General features: G+C 39.2%; 3 protein-coding genes across 6 annotated transcripts in view; 1 reads left to right on the forward strand and 2 right to left on the reverse strand.

The window, feature by feature from the left end:
* The window catches only part of LOC116689161 (serine/threonine-protein kinase N2), a 19,880-nt gene extending 14,604 nt beyond the window's left edge, over positions 1-5,276 (forward strand). Inside the window, exons 17-20 of the mRNA XM_032515574.1 lie at positions 860-1,002; positions 1,134-1,241; positions 1,684-1,764; positions 1,915-5,276. Of these exons, the coding sequence (XP_032371465.1) occupies positions 860-1,002; positions 1,134-1,241; positions 1,684-1,764; positions 1,915-2,118 (536 nt within the window). The 3' untranslated portion in view covers positions 2,119-5,276. The remainder of the gene's footprint in view (positions 1-859; positions 1,003-1,133; positions 1,242-1,683; positions 1,765-1,914) is intronic.
* A 251-nt stretch (positions 5,277-5,527) lies between these two features.
* Positions 5,528-9,708, reverse strand: zdhhc12a (zDHHC palmitoyltransferase 12a). 4 transcript variants are annotated; one of them, XM_032515600.1, is made up of 5 exons: positions 9,354-9,708; positions 8,504-8,637; positions 8,285-8,365; positions 7,836-8,002; positions 5,528-6,686 (listed from the first exon to the last, which is right to left on the reverse strand). In XM_032515600.1, exons 1-5 carry the CDS (start codon positions 9,445-9,447, stop codon positions 6,371-6,373), a joined length of 792 nt encoding a protein of 263 aa, XP_032371491.1. In that variant the 5' UTR covers positions 9,448-9,708; the 3' UTR covers positions 5,528-6,370. The 4 variants fall into 4 exon arrangements, with proteins under 4 accessions (XP_032371491.1, XP_032371489.1, XP_032371490.1 ...); XM_032515598.1 differs by having other exon boundaries at positions 7,824-8,002; XM_032515599.1 differs by having other exon boundaries at positions 7,836-8,005.
* Positions 9,709-13,079: 3,371 nt separating this feature from the next.
* Positions 13,080-16,399, reverse strand: part of slc25a25a (solute carrier family 25 member 25a) — a 5,558-nt gene continuing 2,238 nt past the window's right edge. The window contains exons 5-10 of the mRNA XM_032515589.1: positions 15,470-15,628; positions 14,585-14,737; positions 14,385-14,492; positions 14,098-14,265; positions 13,603-13,753; positions 13,080-13,312 (exon numbers count right to left, since the gene is read on the reverse strand). Coding sequence (XP_032371480.1) covers positions 13,128-13,312; positions 13,603-13,753; positions 14,098-14,265; positions 14,385-14,492; positions 14,585-14,737; positions 15,470-15,628 — 924 coding nt within the window. The 3' untranslated portion in view covers positions 13,080-13,127. The remainder of the gene's footprint in view (positions 13,313-13,602; positions 13,754-14,097; positions 14,266-14,384; positions 14,493-14,584; positions 14,738-15,469; positions 15,629-16,399) is intronic.

Here is a 16,399-nt window from a genome sequence, read left to right on the forward strand (position 1 = left end):
AAATATATAATATACACTGTACATAGGGTTAGGGTGATGGTTATGGTTAGGGTTGGGGTTCATTGTTCATGACTGTGTCATGACAGTGTCATGAACGTTAGGGTTAGGGGTTAGGGTTAGGGTTGGGGGGGTTAGGGTTAGGGTTCATTGTTCATGACTGTGTCATGACAGTGTCATGTCACCCTTATGTAGATACCTTCAAGTAAAGTGTTACCCAAAAGTTTTGCCGACTTTCTGAATTGTTGTTCTGAGACGATGGGCCATTCACATGGGTTTTCCCATTTGGGAACTAATTTTTACGATTATTTGGACACAACTTGGATGCAGCATAAGTACATTTACTCAAGTAGCCTACATCCAGTGGACGGGGGTGAGCAGCGAGTTGGCAACATGGAGGGAAGGTGGGCGCCGTTCCTCGGCACTAGGCCTAATGCCCGCGCTGCCGTGACACAGAGCCAGTTGACTTAGTTTGGGCTTTTTTCTCCACTACAACTTTAAGAGATTTACAGAAATTGTGTTTTTCTATATTCAGAAATTAGCAACAAACAATTACAAACAATTCACTGAGACATTAGAACCCGTGATTTACAGAAATTGTAATAATGATCATTTTCAAATTGTTCTCATGGCAGTTTTTTGCTTGTAGAAAAATGAGAAAATCATTAAAAATAGGTGCAATCTTAGTGCTATCAGATCATTCATCTCTAAATCTGAACTGGGAATACTGTCAAAGCCAGAAATGGTCCAGTTCCTACACATAAAGGCTTTAATTACTCACATTTATTATCCTTCATTTAAATCATAGTCAAAACTCTTTTTAAGTCAATCTGCCGTGATTCTTTTGTCTATATTTTGGCAGGGATGGGTCACGGGGATCAGACCTCGACTTTCTGTGGAACTCCTGAGTTTCTGGCTCCCGAGGTACTGACAGATGACAACTACACCCGAGCGGTGGACTGGTGGGGGATGGGCGTCCTCATCTACGAGATGCTCGTTGGGGAGGTTGATTACGCATATTTTTGTTTTTCTTTCGTCTGTTTTTGCACGTCTAGTTGGAAGAGTAGATAACCCAATTCCAAAATATAAATCTCTCGTTAAATCTCTAACGGAGCATCTCTCTGCCCTGCTACCAGTCTCCGTTCCCCGGTGAGGATGAGGAGGAGGTGTTTGACAGCATCGTCAATGATGATGTGCAGTATCCAGGGTCTCTTCCTCCTGATGCAGTCTGCATCATCCAGAAGGTATAAAGTCTTAACTGCAATTCTATTACAATTACTTGAGATATTTATGCCTTATTTATTACCTTCCCAATAATTCACTATAACAAATGTGGGCATGTTGGACCTATAAATCATGATTTGAATAAAATGCAGTACTGTGCAAAAGTCTTAGGCAGGTGTAAAAAAATGTTATAAACTAAGAATGCTTTCAAAAATATAGATAATGATTGTTTATTTTTATCAATTTACACAATGCAAAGTGAGCGAACAAAAGAAAAATCAAATGCACACATATAGGAAGATATTAACAATACCACGAGCTGTTATGGCTAAAAGGCAACGCTTTAAAAAGGCATCAAAAGATGTTTAATATCATTGTAGAACCAAATGGGACTGTGATGCATTGTATTACTTATTCATGTTAAGTAGATCTAATTTACAAACCTCGATCATGCGTCTACAGCTGTTAAAGAAGAATCCTCTGAAAAGACTCGGGGCCGGAGAGAGAGACGCAAACGAAATCAAAGGAGAGAAATTCTTTGAGGTAAATCACTTTCTTGAACATTACGTACTCTCTAAAGTAACATATAATGGAAATACACACAAGTACATCAAATCTTTACTAAAGTACAATACAACCTAATGTAATAAAAGTAATAATGCTTCAACATGAAAGTGCTACTTTATCCTTCAGACCATCGACTGGGAAGCCCTCATGGCCAAGACGGTAAAACCGCCATTTCTGCCGTCAATCAAGGAGTCGATGGATGTCGGCAACTTTGACAGCGAGTTCACCCGACTCCAGCCAATCCTGTCGCCTCCCGCCAAGCCCTTCGTCCTCTCTGCTGAGCAGCAGGAAGCCTTCGCAGACTTCGACTTCTGCGCCTTGCATGGATGAAAGAAGAGCTGAAGTAACCAGGGTGGGAAAATGACTACATTTAGTTTGCAGCTGGACTGTTTGGCCACTTCAGAGCACCAAACATCATCATTTACGTTTAATCAACTCCCCTATTGGCAAGTAAGATAATTCATTAATTAATTCAAATAATTTAATCATGAAGAGATTAGCTACTTTATGTATACTTTTTTTAATAAAAACATTAAATATGTTGCTGTTTAGCAATGTTGCAAGAACATTGACAGGACTTTTTAAACTTTAGCATTTGGTCTAGTGCTGTTTTCGCTCATTAATTAATAGTCAATTGGCACAAAATGCATCAGTGACAAATGTCATGATCGATGACAGTCCTTTATCAAATACACATACTTCCACAAATAGACATGAGTAAACGTTTTTACTTATGGACTATTGTAAGTTGTGGACTATTATAACCATTATTGCCAAAATGTCATCATATCTTTAGACAGTTAGCCTTATTGATCAATCAAAGGAAAAAATACAGATTAAAGGAAGACTACTTTTAGGTCTTATTTACCTAATATCATACGGATGATATCTGTACAAAAAAAGGTTACCTTCAGCAGCTGCCTAGCTTAGCTTAGCACAAAGTCTGGAGACAGGGGCCAACAGGTGGCCTGGCTTTGTCCAAAGGTAACTAAATGTGTCGACCAACCCTTCTTGCTGTTTACTCATCTCCAGTCTTTGTGCTAAGCTAAGCTAAGCTAATCAACTGCAGGCTGTACAGTATAGCTTCATATGTGAGTGGTAGAAATCTTTTCATCTAACTCTCACCAAGAAAGCAAATAGGTATATTTCACAAATTGTCAAACTATTTCATTAAAAAGAAAATAAATTATTAGTTTGTTTCAAAAAAGTGAGTTTTGGAAGCCAGAAATCTGACCTTCCAGCCTAATAATAGCTATTCATCAGATCAACAATCCTTAAAGAAAGTCTCCCACCCTGGTCTTCGTGGTACCACTAAACAAACAAACACCTTGGACATTTCTGCAGCTCAGTCATTTGCAAACAGGACCCTACATACAATCCCATGGCTGATTTTGCTGACTGTTCTCACCGCCATACAGTCGACAGCCAATTGTCGATCCAATAAACCAGGCAGCATATTTTTGTTGTTTTTAACAGAGCAAAGGAATTTGATCATAACCCGTTGTATTCTCTGTGGAGAGTCAAGCTTTGTAGTGACTGCTCCTGCAGTAATACAACGCACCTGCTCCTGCTATGAAGAGTTTATTTATGAGAGCTGCTCAGGTGAGATGTTGTAAAACAAATACAGGATGCTTGAAGAGTTTATAACACTATTATCACATCTTTATTCTTTTCATAATTTAGTTTTAATACTCCAATATTGGATGATTTGCTATGTACCAGTCAAAATACAAAATCGTACAAACAAAACCTTAAATTATAGTAACCGTGCAATACATTTAATACATACATATATAAAATACGTAGGTATAATTTTGGCAAGGCCCTACATGCATCCAGTGCTCCTCCGTTTGACGTCCTAATTTTAGCCACTTTTCCTTTTGCCACATTACATAATTTTGCTAATTTTGCACCTGATAAACATAGGCAGTGAGTAGTTAAGGCAGCGACTGCCTGGACTCTCTAAGAGTCTGAAAGTTGCCTTATGTTGCCTCATAAATGTATAAAATGATGATTGTCATACCTCCCTGGAAGTTAACAGATACTGTAATGCTGACTCATTTTCACATATGCAGCAGTGTTTGTTGGCTAAGTTGTGGGTGCATCAGTCACAAATGGGGCATAATTATGTAATGTGGTAAGAGAAAATGTGTCACGGTTAGAAGAGTAAAGTACAGGTACCCTTTAAAATGTATTTAAGTCCAGGACTTGAGTAAATGAACCTAGGTACAGTCTACCACTGCAGTACACAAATTCACTATAAATCTACTGAATTTTGTTTAATAAAACATCATTGCCTTTTTTAACTAAACGTATAAATGTAATTCTTGCCTCTAATAACCAGTCGTAGCCTCTTCAAGCATCCTGAGTTTTGGAGATTGAGCTCGCTTTGTGGCCTTTGCTTATTTCCAATATGTATCCTTCCGAGGTACAGGTCGTGCTGCCGTTTCTATGCATCACTGTGACAGGCTTCGCCCACTGCCTTGACCAAACAAATGAAACAAGCTAACCCAATTTATGGTTACAAGTCTTTTTTTAAACATGGAAATGTTCAACGTTTATGTCAAGTCATTCCCTTGTAGCAAAGACGCATTCACATGTCCGTCTCCACCTGACCAACTGATTTCTGTGCGTGTAGAAGTGCATGGCACCGTGTTGAACTAGAGATTCTGTAAAAGCTAGCGATATAATAAAGAGAAGCCGTAGAGAATCTAATATAGCCATAATGATAAGAAACATATCTGTATTTTGAATTTAGCATATCATATTCTGTGATACTAAAGCTCTAATGATGTCAGTGCAATAAAACGTAGAAGAAGAAGAGGAGCAGCAGGGACGAAGCTTTAAGATGCATGCCCTATTTTTGTTCAAGCGCACCAAAAACAACAACAACTAATATCTCTTTTTTTTTTATATAAGTTTAAAAAACATCAGCACTAAGGGAGAGCTCTGGGAACTACTGGGCACTGTTACAAAATTAGCTAGGTGACTTTAAAGAGAAACACTATCATTGTATCATACTATTAATTGGTCTAGTCCCAGTTTTGAGAGGTCACAGCAGTTTTGCCTTTTTTCCCCCAGAGATACTGAGTCATCTAGACCGACAAAAACAAGTCTGTGACGTTGTCTTTTACTCCACGTTCCACAAAGTACAAGGCAACGTCACATTCAGTATACAAAAAAGAAACGGAAATCCACTCATGGAATTGTGTTTCATTATCCTCGACTCCACCAGCTTTGGAGAAGATTGTCAGCTGAATTAATAAAATGTAACAGTACAAGTAGCCAACGTTGATTTAGCTGCTGTAGCACTTTAAGTTTCTTCTGCTGAATTGTACATGCTACTTGTGTGTCAGTACTGTATCTATGTATGTATGTGACAACCTGATGAGGAATGTCAGTCTGTACAGATGTACTCTATAACAACATGCATATCATCAGTGTTTTAATGTACTTTTATTGTCAATAAATAAAAAACAGAACAAATACCGTAAAAAAAGGTTGTAAAATATTTGCCTCTCATGGAAAGATTATATCATAGTAATAGTCAAAATAATCATCAATATACAAACAATCACATTAAACCAGAGGCACAAGACATAAATCGCACCAGACATAAAGGCCTTTAGTGTTCGAATGTGGAGGTCACCACTCTCACGAGGCAACAACAGAAACATTTACAGACAAGAACATGGTGACCAGACCTGAGGAATAAAATGGGATTTAAAAAAAAATGTATTTCTGTTATCGTGGAAATATTGCCACATAACTATTAGTGTTGGGTCTTGTTATCTCACGTGTACTAATCACAGTGATGTTCAAGAAACACTGCAGGCGGTAAAGAGTATTAAAAGTATTAAAAGGGTGCTGTATGAATGATGTATGTTTGCTGCTGTAACACCATAATTTCCCATTTTTTAGGGATCAATAAATATCTATCCATCTAAACTGTCAAGAACCTAAAAAGAGAGCAGAATGTCAGATTTGTAGCCTTGTTTACTTACTCTTTGGATACCTCGACGCAATAGGTTCAGGGTTCGAGTCCGACCTGGACGAGGGCCTATATATTATAGGTAAGATAATAATAACAGTAATTATAATAATAATAATGAATCAGTTTCAAAAAAGACCCTAAAATCCTGGGACAGCCATACCTACACCAAAGGCATTACGATTTATCATCTAAGAAACATTAATGTTAATTTAATCCACAATCCATCCAATAGTTTTTGAGATATTTCAGTCCAAACAGGCCAGTTCGTTTTTAAAATGTGATGTAGTCAAAAGCCAGCAAATCAAAGAATCGTGTTTTGTTATCTGTATGAAAAATGTTGGAAAAAGTTAGTAAACTATATATAATAAGCTTACTGCATGTCTGCTCTAACAGCCGACAACGTTTGCAGGTAGTTAGGAATTTATTCTATAGGAAGTTATTTCATGATCCACTTCAGTTGTAAATCTCGATCCAAAAGGGAACATAAAATAATTCAAATCTCTGCTGTTGAGGTTAGAAAATTATTTTCTTTCCCTGAAAGTAGCGTCTGACTCCGGTGTAGATGGTGACGTGGCGTCTGGTTGGAGGTCAGACAGAATTTGGGGTGTTTCTGTCGTATGTTTTCTCCCACACCACCGTCCTGCAGATGCAGAAGAAATCCCACAGGTTGCAGAAGACGCCGCGGTCAAACGGGTTCTCCTCGTCTCCGCAGTTCTTCAGGTACGCGATCCTGTGACGCGACATGAACTCCCAGGTGGTGCAGTTGATGGAGACCAGGTAAAGGTGGATGCCCAGCAGCATCCCCGCCACCACAGAGAAGACGCCGACAAGGACCAGCACCACCAACAGGAACGCGTTCACTCTGAACCACAGCACCCATGTGGGGCTGGGTGAGACGCCAGACCTGAAGGATAAACACTAGTGTTAGGACAAATATTAACATTATTTTAAAGGTTTTTCTCTGACCTGAACAATCCCGGGCAGTCTGAGGGTCCCACCAAGCTACACACTACCCCCAGCAAAATCATTCACATAATCACCAATCATGTGGTTATTTTAAGGTTTAGGTATTGACGGTATAGATTAGTCTGGCTATCACCAGACCCAGCCAAGCTCATTAGATTTGAGAATGAGCTTTGGTCTCGGGGAGTCTGCTCAGTATTTTCTCTGCACAAGAAGCGTGACCAACGGGCATAGTTCAAATGACTCTGTACATAATAGTAAAGTCCTTCAACCAATCAGAACAACGATCCGGGTGATGAATTCAAATCGCCGGCAGAGTGGGCGGGGTTTACCCAGTTTAGATATAGATTAGACTTGTGATTTTTTTCACCCATCCATACAGTCATTCCTTATTATTTAGATTTGATTCATGGACAATGTATTGGTAATATTTGGGGAGAAATGTGTTATAATAATGCAAATAATCTTAATATTGCAAAAAATAAATAAAAGCAAGCATGGTGACTGGTAGAAATTATCTCATTGGTTGGGCTAAACACAAGCTAGCAAAGCCAAGAGACAAAAAGTTTTTGGGCTAATAAAATATTAGACTAAAAAAAAAAAAAAATAGAAAGGTGAATTTAGCAAATTAGCAAGTTATCTTTAGTTAGCATAATTAACCTTCAAAGTAGCTGCACTAGACCCACTTTTTACATAAATGTCCCGCTGCTGGCTATTTCCTAAACCATGCTCCCCTCATCCCAACATTAGAAGAAAGTTATTAATTGCATATTTATGGGTGCTTACCAAAGAGTTCCTTCTTTTCATTCATGTCTTTTCCATTTAGTTTGGTTTAGTTTAGTGCACTGGCTCTTCTCACAGAGCTTTATCCAACCAATGAGTTCATGTGTATATCATTAAAACTACAATCGACAACATGCTTTACAGCAGTTCAGCCTACTATAAAAGTCCGCTGGGTCAATTTAAAAAAATTAGGACTATTTGAACTTTGAAAATTGTACTTAAGCAGCACATACCCATTAACCGAACGTAAACAGAGAGTAATCAATCAATTTACTGGTATTCTCAGTATTCTCACACTCTCACGTACAGGGCGATGTGAAGCGCCCAAAGCAGAGCGAGCAGCTGCACCAGCAGGTAGACGATGAACCAGCGGTGGTTCCTCTCTCCCACGCAGTTCTCGATCCAGGGGCAGTGGTGGTCAAAGCGACGAACGCAGTGTTTACACGTCTGACAGTGCTTCGCTCTCATTGGCTGCTGCTTGAAAAAGGGTAAAGAAAGAAAGAGAGGTGCTATTTTTACTGGAAACGAGTTACACCATTCTCCAGAATGAAGAAGTGGATATGAATAGATTTAAGCTGTTTGTCAAAATACTGGATTGTTTTATCTCCTTTACAGCCTTACAGCACTGAACTGAATCATCATGCGACATAGTGACCAGATGTTCCACCACAGTGAACATATTGTTTGATTGTAATTGATAAAGTTGCCTTATTAGTACAAAACTAAATGAAAAAACAAACAATATTAATTGGTTACCTGCAGTAGGCAATATCCACAGCGCCGCAGCCGAGGGGTCGAAGACTGAGGAATCATTGACTCCATTTCCTCATTTGAACCCTGAATGCAACACAGACTGATGTGGGTCAAATGTGTACCGGTGTGACCTTTACTTAAAGGAATAGAATAGGGTGACAAGATATCCCATAATATGTCTGCTTGGTTTATGAGATGTGGGTTTTAGTGAGTTCATCTCACCTTTACACTGTCAGTGAGAACGAAGCCAGGGTCCATTAAAGAAACGGCAAAGTATAAGAGCACCGACAGCACGACCAGGAGGAAAAACAGAACTGGCAGCAACAGCTCGCCTCGCTCCTCACACTTCCGCAAATCTGCACACACACACACACACACAAAACCAATCTTCTGACCAAAATACACTGAGGAAATGATATTATGGACTAATGGTGCTTCCATGCAATAGTATATCTAACCTACAGTTGGGATGATGTGGTCTAGAACAATCACAAATTTGTATTTAACTGTAAAATAGACTTTTAGACCAAGAAAATACAACATTAAATGTATCATCAAACCTCTCACATATATAATGATGTCAAATGGGGTCTTCCACTGATTTTACTACGTCTTATTAGATAAATTAAACCTTTGTTGATCCTCAGTGGGGAAATTCATGCAAAAACTGGGGTGAAAAAGTATGGTTCCAGCTATACAGATGTGAGGCTTTGTTGTTTGCTGTTGTAATTATTTCAATCTATATGAAATAAGTCCTGTTTTTTTCCTTCTGCATTGAGTATTTTTTTTAAAACTTTAAATACTCTAAAAACATTTCCTGATTATACTTACATACTGGTACTTTTAATTTTTTACAACAAATACATTTCAAACATGGAGCATAAATAAAATCAGTTAGGGTGTACATCCAGGTGGTATTATAGTTTTCAGGACTGTCAGCCTGGATCGAACACTGCTATTTACAACTGTGCTGGTGTTGCCAAGTGTACTTGTTCATTGTTTTAGGGTTAGGTGGTTAACTGGTGGTCTGTCAGGGGTTTCAGATAACTTGTCCCAGTTTGAATGAACTTACCAGTGTTGTGCAGGAACAGTATGAGGGTTATGACCCAAGTGAGCAGGGTGTGTGTGGCTCGAACCAGAAACCCGGTCCGAAACATGTTCTGCATCCTTTTAACCCGTTAGCACCGCTGCTAACTAGCTAGCCTCGGTGGCAACAACATAGTTATTTTACGAAAATAAAACATATACAGTATTAAAAATACATATTAAATAAAATACGTTTTAACTATTCTAGGAAGAAATTTGGAATTTATAAAGGTATAATGTAACTAGCGTCAGTAATACATGCAGATTTTATTTTTATTTTTTTCCCCTGGTTGTAGCCATAGACAGTTCAAGAAAGGTTGTAGCTAGCTAGCTGCTTCATCCGTTAGCCTCTTCCTTAGTTTAATACGGGAAGTTGCGAAGGACAAAATAGACGAACTGAACTGAAAAAGTCAAACGAGTTTTACAGTTTGTTTTCGATTTATTGAGCATTATTTTGAAAACAGGGACTGTTTGTTCAGAACACTACACACAATTAGCAGAAGCACACACCCAATTAGCAGAACACCTCAGACCCTTTGCAAAATGAAACACTCTTGCAAAAACTATACACTAATTCAATTGTATTCTCTTATATTGTCCATGCTCAATACTGGGCTCTAGACTTTAACCTTGCACTATTGGACTTATTTGCATTGCCACCATGGAACACACTCTCATGGAGCACCTTGCCTTACCATACATATTGAATCACAGGGTCAGTCCCGGCCTTGTCACTGCAAGCGTATCATGATTATGTATCCCTTATGCAATGTGCATGCAAGTGCAATTACAGTATATTACACGTCATTTAGCTGATGCTTTTAATCCAAAGCAATTTACACTTGCTATATATGTCAGAGGTTGCACGCATCTGAGCAACTATGGGATACGTGTCTTGTTCAGGGAAACATTGGTTAATGTATCGCAGTGGAAATTGAACCCAGATCTCTCACACTAAAGGCATGTGTCATATCCACTGTACAATCATCTCATCACGATTAGTTCACCAAACACTACATAGGACCAATGCTGCAGACTCAGGAAAATATCATTTATTTCTCTCCATATACCCAAATCAGTACAACATGTCAACACGGAGAATCACAACACATCATGTCCCAGTTTTCAGACAGCAACTACAGTAGTGTGCATGACACTGTTAGCTCAGCAAACAACATACAAACATAAAATACTGTATTCATACTAGGGCTGGGCAATATAGAGAAAATCAAATATCACAATATTTTTGACCAAATACCTCGATATCAATACAGCAACAATATTGTAGTGTTGACTATTGGTGCTTTCACAAAATATTTACACGATGAGATTTTTGATAAATAATCATCAGTAATGTGGACATAACGTCTGAGTGGTTAAAGGGGAAATAATAGAACAGCTACAACAGCTATCACCTTTTAAAACCAGAAAAAACAACACTTATGCCATATCATGATTAAACGATATCCAAAATCTAAGACGATATCTAGTCTCATATCACAATAACGATATATTACCCAGCTCTAATCCATACTGTATCCAGTACAGGCTACAATGACAGTAAAAAAATGATCTGAAAAGAACTAAAAATACAGTACAGAAAATACTGTACTTACCTGCTGCATTTTTATAGTGCTTAAACCTGATTGGTGTGTCTATAATTAAACAATCATGTGTTTGCTCAGCTGGTGGCTGTGTTTCACAGACTGGTTCATAGGCGTGCTCATTTGACAGTCAGTGCTTTGGAATTGCAAGGATGTGACATCATGACCTGCTTCTGTGTCTAATGCATACCAGTGTGTTTAGTATTTTGCATTTCACTGTGTGTATTGTTTTGCAAAAAGTGTGAGGCGGACATTGTGCTTATAGTGGTACACATCTGGGCCAATGTGTCAGTGAGTGTGTAAGCAATCGGGAAAAACTGTAATAGCCTAATAGTAATCCTAATGTTATATAACAAGTTATTATACCTGTGAGTATTCTTGTATTATTTTGCAGCTGGTAAAGCTAATTTTAAGTATTTTATATACTGCTGGGTAGCCTGTATATTTATTTTAATGTGAATCTGAAAATGAACTAAAGTTATCAAATAAATGTAGTTATGTCAAAAAGTACAATACTTGCCTCTGAGTGAAATAAATAGCATAAAGTAGCCAAAAACAAATACTTTAAATGTACCTCTAAATTGTACTTGAGTACATTATACATTTCACAACTGGTAATCCTAGTAAACTGTTATATAACAGCTTACAGCCTTTAAGTATTGGCGTTTTTCTGCATTAATTCTACATACAGTACATGTAGATTAATAGTCTGAATTTACTTTAATCTTACTAAAGGTCTGTTACGTCAGTAATACATATAACCAGTATAAAACATTTCGCAACTGCAAGAGGTATTACTCCCCAGAAAGTGTTTCACTTGTTTAAAGCCAAAACATTACAGGGAAATGACGTTTGTTTTCAATGCAGTCTAGTCATCCATGCAGATAGTGGAATAGTATCTTACTGTACAAAAAAGGAACAGACTCAGGATTATCAAGAATATGCATTTTTATTTGCGTCAAAATGGTCCATTAAAACGAGACTAAAACTCCCTTACAAAAGAATCCTAATACCTGGATTGAACTGCGATTCATTGAGAGGCCCTTCCAGCAGTAATTAAAGTGCATTATATCGCTCTTCTTTTTCAAAAGCACTTGTTAGAGTATAAATGTTGTGATAAGACAAACAAAAATGTGTGTGCTGTTCTGTGAATTAAACAATCTGCCCTTATCCCTCGGTTAACATTAAGACATTTATACCTTTGCAAGGCAAAACCATCTACACACTGACATAATCTGAACAGTTATTTTTAAGTCTCAACCATCTACAGAGACTTATGGCGTACAAACTCAAACCTTGCTTCAACATTTCAGACAGCTATATTTAGTGTTTCATAGCCACATGGTAAGGCTATGACCTGGTGTTGGTTTCCCAACCTGAATACATTCACTGCATTTCAACAGTTATCTAATCACACATTTGGCTCTGCAGACAGGAAGCATGCACCATTGCAAGTCCTCTCTCTTAGACAATAAAAACAATAAATATAGGACGGATGGAAATAAATACTCCCATTGTTTGTCACACAAAATCTTGTCATCCAGTCATTCATTCATTTTGGACAGGGGCGGAGAGAGAAAAAACTCACATGTGCAAAATCCTCTCATTTAGGGAAACACTCATTTCTTACTATAAGCATAACATAAATACAACTTTTCAAGAGAACGTAATGCTATATCTGCCATGTAAATAGTACTGTGAATTAAAGTCATTTTCAGTTGAGTTGCGTAACACTAATGCTGGTGATGCATTGAACAGACCGACCAAAGCTTACAGTGTCAACACAAAAAATAAAACAGGACGCTTGCTCAGGCACCAAAAGTCAAAATCGTAGAAAGAACAAAAAACATTTGGTCCTCGATTAACAAATCACCCACATCCCTCATGTTTTTCGTTTCAGCTCACAACACAAATAGCAGCAGTCACAATCCTGACATCCTGAGCTCACAGAGTCCATATCTGCCACCTTGGCCTTTCTCTTCTTTCCTCAGCGGGCATTCACAGAATGAGATTGTTACACGAACCCCAGCGGGGCCCAAAGGTTCTTGGGATTCCCTAGCATAAGCACTGAGAGGGGGGGGGGTGGAAGTGGTGGTGGAGGGAAGTGAGGGTCACTTGTCACAGTCAAGCTTAGAGCAACAATGAGAAGGCTAGTTTCAGCGTGATTTTACTCCCAGCTGTGTCTTCATGTGCTCATACACCACGTAGCTAATGCTGACGGCAGGGATGACTTTGAGGAAGTTAGGGGCCAGGCCTCTGTAGAGCCCCGTCGGGCCCTCGGTCTGCAAGATCTGCTTGAAGAGACCAGACATGGTCACTTGCTGGTTGCCCCCTGTTGCAGCTGTAAAGATTTAAAAAAAAAAAAAAAGAAAAAAAAAAAGTTACTTATGATGGGAGAAATATTACTCGGACTACAGAAGATTATCAGCTTCCTCGTTTGTCATGCTGTCAAAAATTCTCTGGACTCAAACAATAAAATCGATAAAGTATTTGGCAGTTGATTTACTGTCAATTGATTAATCATTACAGCTCTAGCCAAAGTCTTTTACATTTGAAGCAAACAAGATACTTTTAGGTTCTAAAATGCTTTAATTGACAAAAGGTGCCGTATTTGTGGAGTAGAGGCTTCACCTTGTGCTTGCATGCGGGTGCGGACCAGGGCCAGAGGATAACTGGCGAGCTGACCGCAGGTGCTGGACACCGTGCCGCAGGCCAGCAGGACGACCATACCCGGGTTGGTGTTGTTGGTGCCGTACTGCTGCAGGTAGTGGTTCTTCAATGTCTGAGAGGGAAAACCATGAGATGAGGAAAAAGAACAAATTCTTTAGACGCTTGTATATATGCTTTTGTTGTAGTATTATTTCATTCAGATTCTGTTATGTATCTCAGTTAGGTGCAGTTTTTTATTCACATTAACACTTTGTGCAAAGTTAAATAGGCAAGAAAAACTAAATGTGGTAAACTTGCAAAAGAAAAGATTAACATTCTTGGTCTGATAAAAAGCGGTGTCACAATAATAAAAAGGGAATGTGTTGAGCTCATTAAGAAGATGAACTATGCTAAGAGGCTAAAGAATGCAAGACGAATAAACCCACTGAGATTTAAAAGGTGTGTGGTATTGCTCACCTCATACACTGCCAGGTCGATGCCTGCATAGGGGATGATGCCCAACATGTTGGGGACGTAGCCTTTATAAAACGCTGCAAGGCCTTCATTCCTGAAAATCTGCTTTGCACAGTTTAAGATACCAGAGTACTGCCCGGTCTTCCTCAGGGCAAGACGAGTTTTCAGGACCTGGGACAGATAAAATAAAGAAAGTCAGAGTTTAGTTGCCAGCTCCTAAAAAAAGATTCCCTGGTGCTTGGTTTTGTTTTATAAATTTTTAGAGCAGATATAATGAAACTGATGATCACCTCCATGGGGTAGATCGTACTCTGGGCGATCACTCCGGCCAAAGACCCAGAAACAAATCGCTCCACGATGCTCAGAGTCTCCTTTTCACTGCAGATTAGTTGTTTTATCTAGAGAAGCCGAAAAAAAGAAAACATTAATACATGACCACTAAGTGTCAATAAGTATACATTTAAGTTACAGCAATTATCACTTGTCATACCTTCTCATACGCCATGAACTTGAGGGCCGACTCGGGGGCAATTTTGATGATGTTCACACCGTTTCCTCGCCACAGCGACTTCACACCACCCTCTTTGATCATCTGCATCATCCCGGTCATGATGCACATGTTGTTGGTTCGAGATCCATAAACCTAAGGAAGATGCCGTCAATTAGATATCATCATCATCCTATTTAGAGACTGACTGTTTTAAATGCTTGTAAAAAATTAAGACTACAATGAAAGATGAATTTTGGGTATATCGGACACGGTGCAACAAAGGCCAAGACATGACTTTTGACCGCAAACTAGGTTTGATTAGTTGAAGAAAAAAGAAAAAGAAAAATTTGACCTAATCGATAGGTGCTCAAAGTCGACTTTCCACCTGACGCACATCAGGTCCACTGACACAGATCTGAATGTGCACAGTTAAGACCTTTAGCCCATTTATGACGGTGAAGTTTACGCAGTTGAGGATGAGACGAGCCAGTCATTGGTCAGCGGAGAGGCCGGTCTTTAACAGTCAGTCCCTGGACTCTGGCCCCACTACTCTTACACACCATCCGTTAAACATTAACTTGTTTCTGACCCTTGGGTAATCTAGTTTCTTCTGGATTGCTCCACCCGCAGTTACGAAACAAGCTTAATTGTGGCCTCAGGAGAACCTGCATGTACCTACCATTACATTTTGTTTTAATTAAAAATTTGATTTTTATTTAGGGCCTAAATCTTAAAGCAAAGCAAAGCTTGGCTAAGCAAAATGGTTGAAACTGGTTCATATCACCCACATGCGGTTGATAATTCTCTACATCTTTGACCCACTGCCATGTTCCCAAACTTTCAAGGGCTGGAAACCCCACACTTTCCCCAATTCCAGTGCCTTACCTGCATCATGACTTTGAGTCGATCCAGGGGAGCGGTAAAGGTCCTTGAAACAGCTCCAGCTCCTCCACCTGCAACCAAGTGCCGCCACAACATCCCGGTCTGCTTCTCCTCTACAGTGAATTCATCAGGCACCATAAGGTTCTCACCTACATCGAATATCTGCCAAGAACAAAGACAGGTTTAGAGACTAGTTTCCCTTTAAGAACATTTGTAGCTGCCCGGTCTAAAGATAGACTGGAAGGGTTCAATATCCTGAAAGGTTTTTGTTTGTCTTCCCCACTAACAGCTTTCTGAATAGTGTTCTTGTCTACAGCACATACATCCCTCTCATGTCACAGTAACCAACCACTGTGACGGTCATTGAGCACCAGATTTGTTCCGACACCCCAGCAGGTGGAGGTCTTGATTAAACAGATTTCTGTAGATAAGCATGGACATGCTGTACTGCTTTGAAATCTGAGCCATAATGTTAATGAGGCTCCATTAAAAAGCACAGGGCAAAGTCCACAAGGAGACATGATCTAGGTTACGAGCAGAATGCAGACATGAGTTACATCTCAATCTGTCTAAACCTGCAGCACTGGACTTCTGGTCCCCTTAACAGGAGTCTCAAATTTAAAATGTTTCATCAGTAATTTGATAGTGTTCTGCTTGGCCTCCCAGGAGGGGTGACACCAGATCTATTGTTAGCCCTGTCAGAGTCTCCTCATTAGATGAAATAGCCATGAAATAACAACCCATATCACATCTACCCCCTGCAGGAGCATTGCTATATCATTTCAGTCTATAATTTGCTTTGACTGACTGTTGCTCTTTTACATAACAGCTAGACAAATGGATAAACCCTTCAGACATAATCCTCCAGGAATGGGACCCATTGCGTTTGCAGCTTAATAGCTGACGCACAACATTGAGCCCTTCATTTAACCC

This window comes from Etheostoma spectabile, chromosome 5 (assembly GCF_008692095.1).
Source record: "Etheostoma spectabile isolate EspeVRDwgs_2016 chromosome 5, UIUC_Espe_1.0, whole genome shotgun sequence".
Taxonomy (NCBI): Eukaryota; Metazoa; Chordata; class Actinopteri; order Perciformes; family Percidae; genus Etheostoma; species Etheostoma spectabile.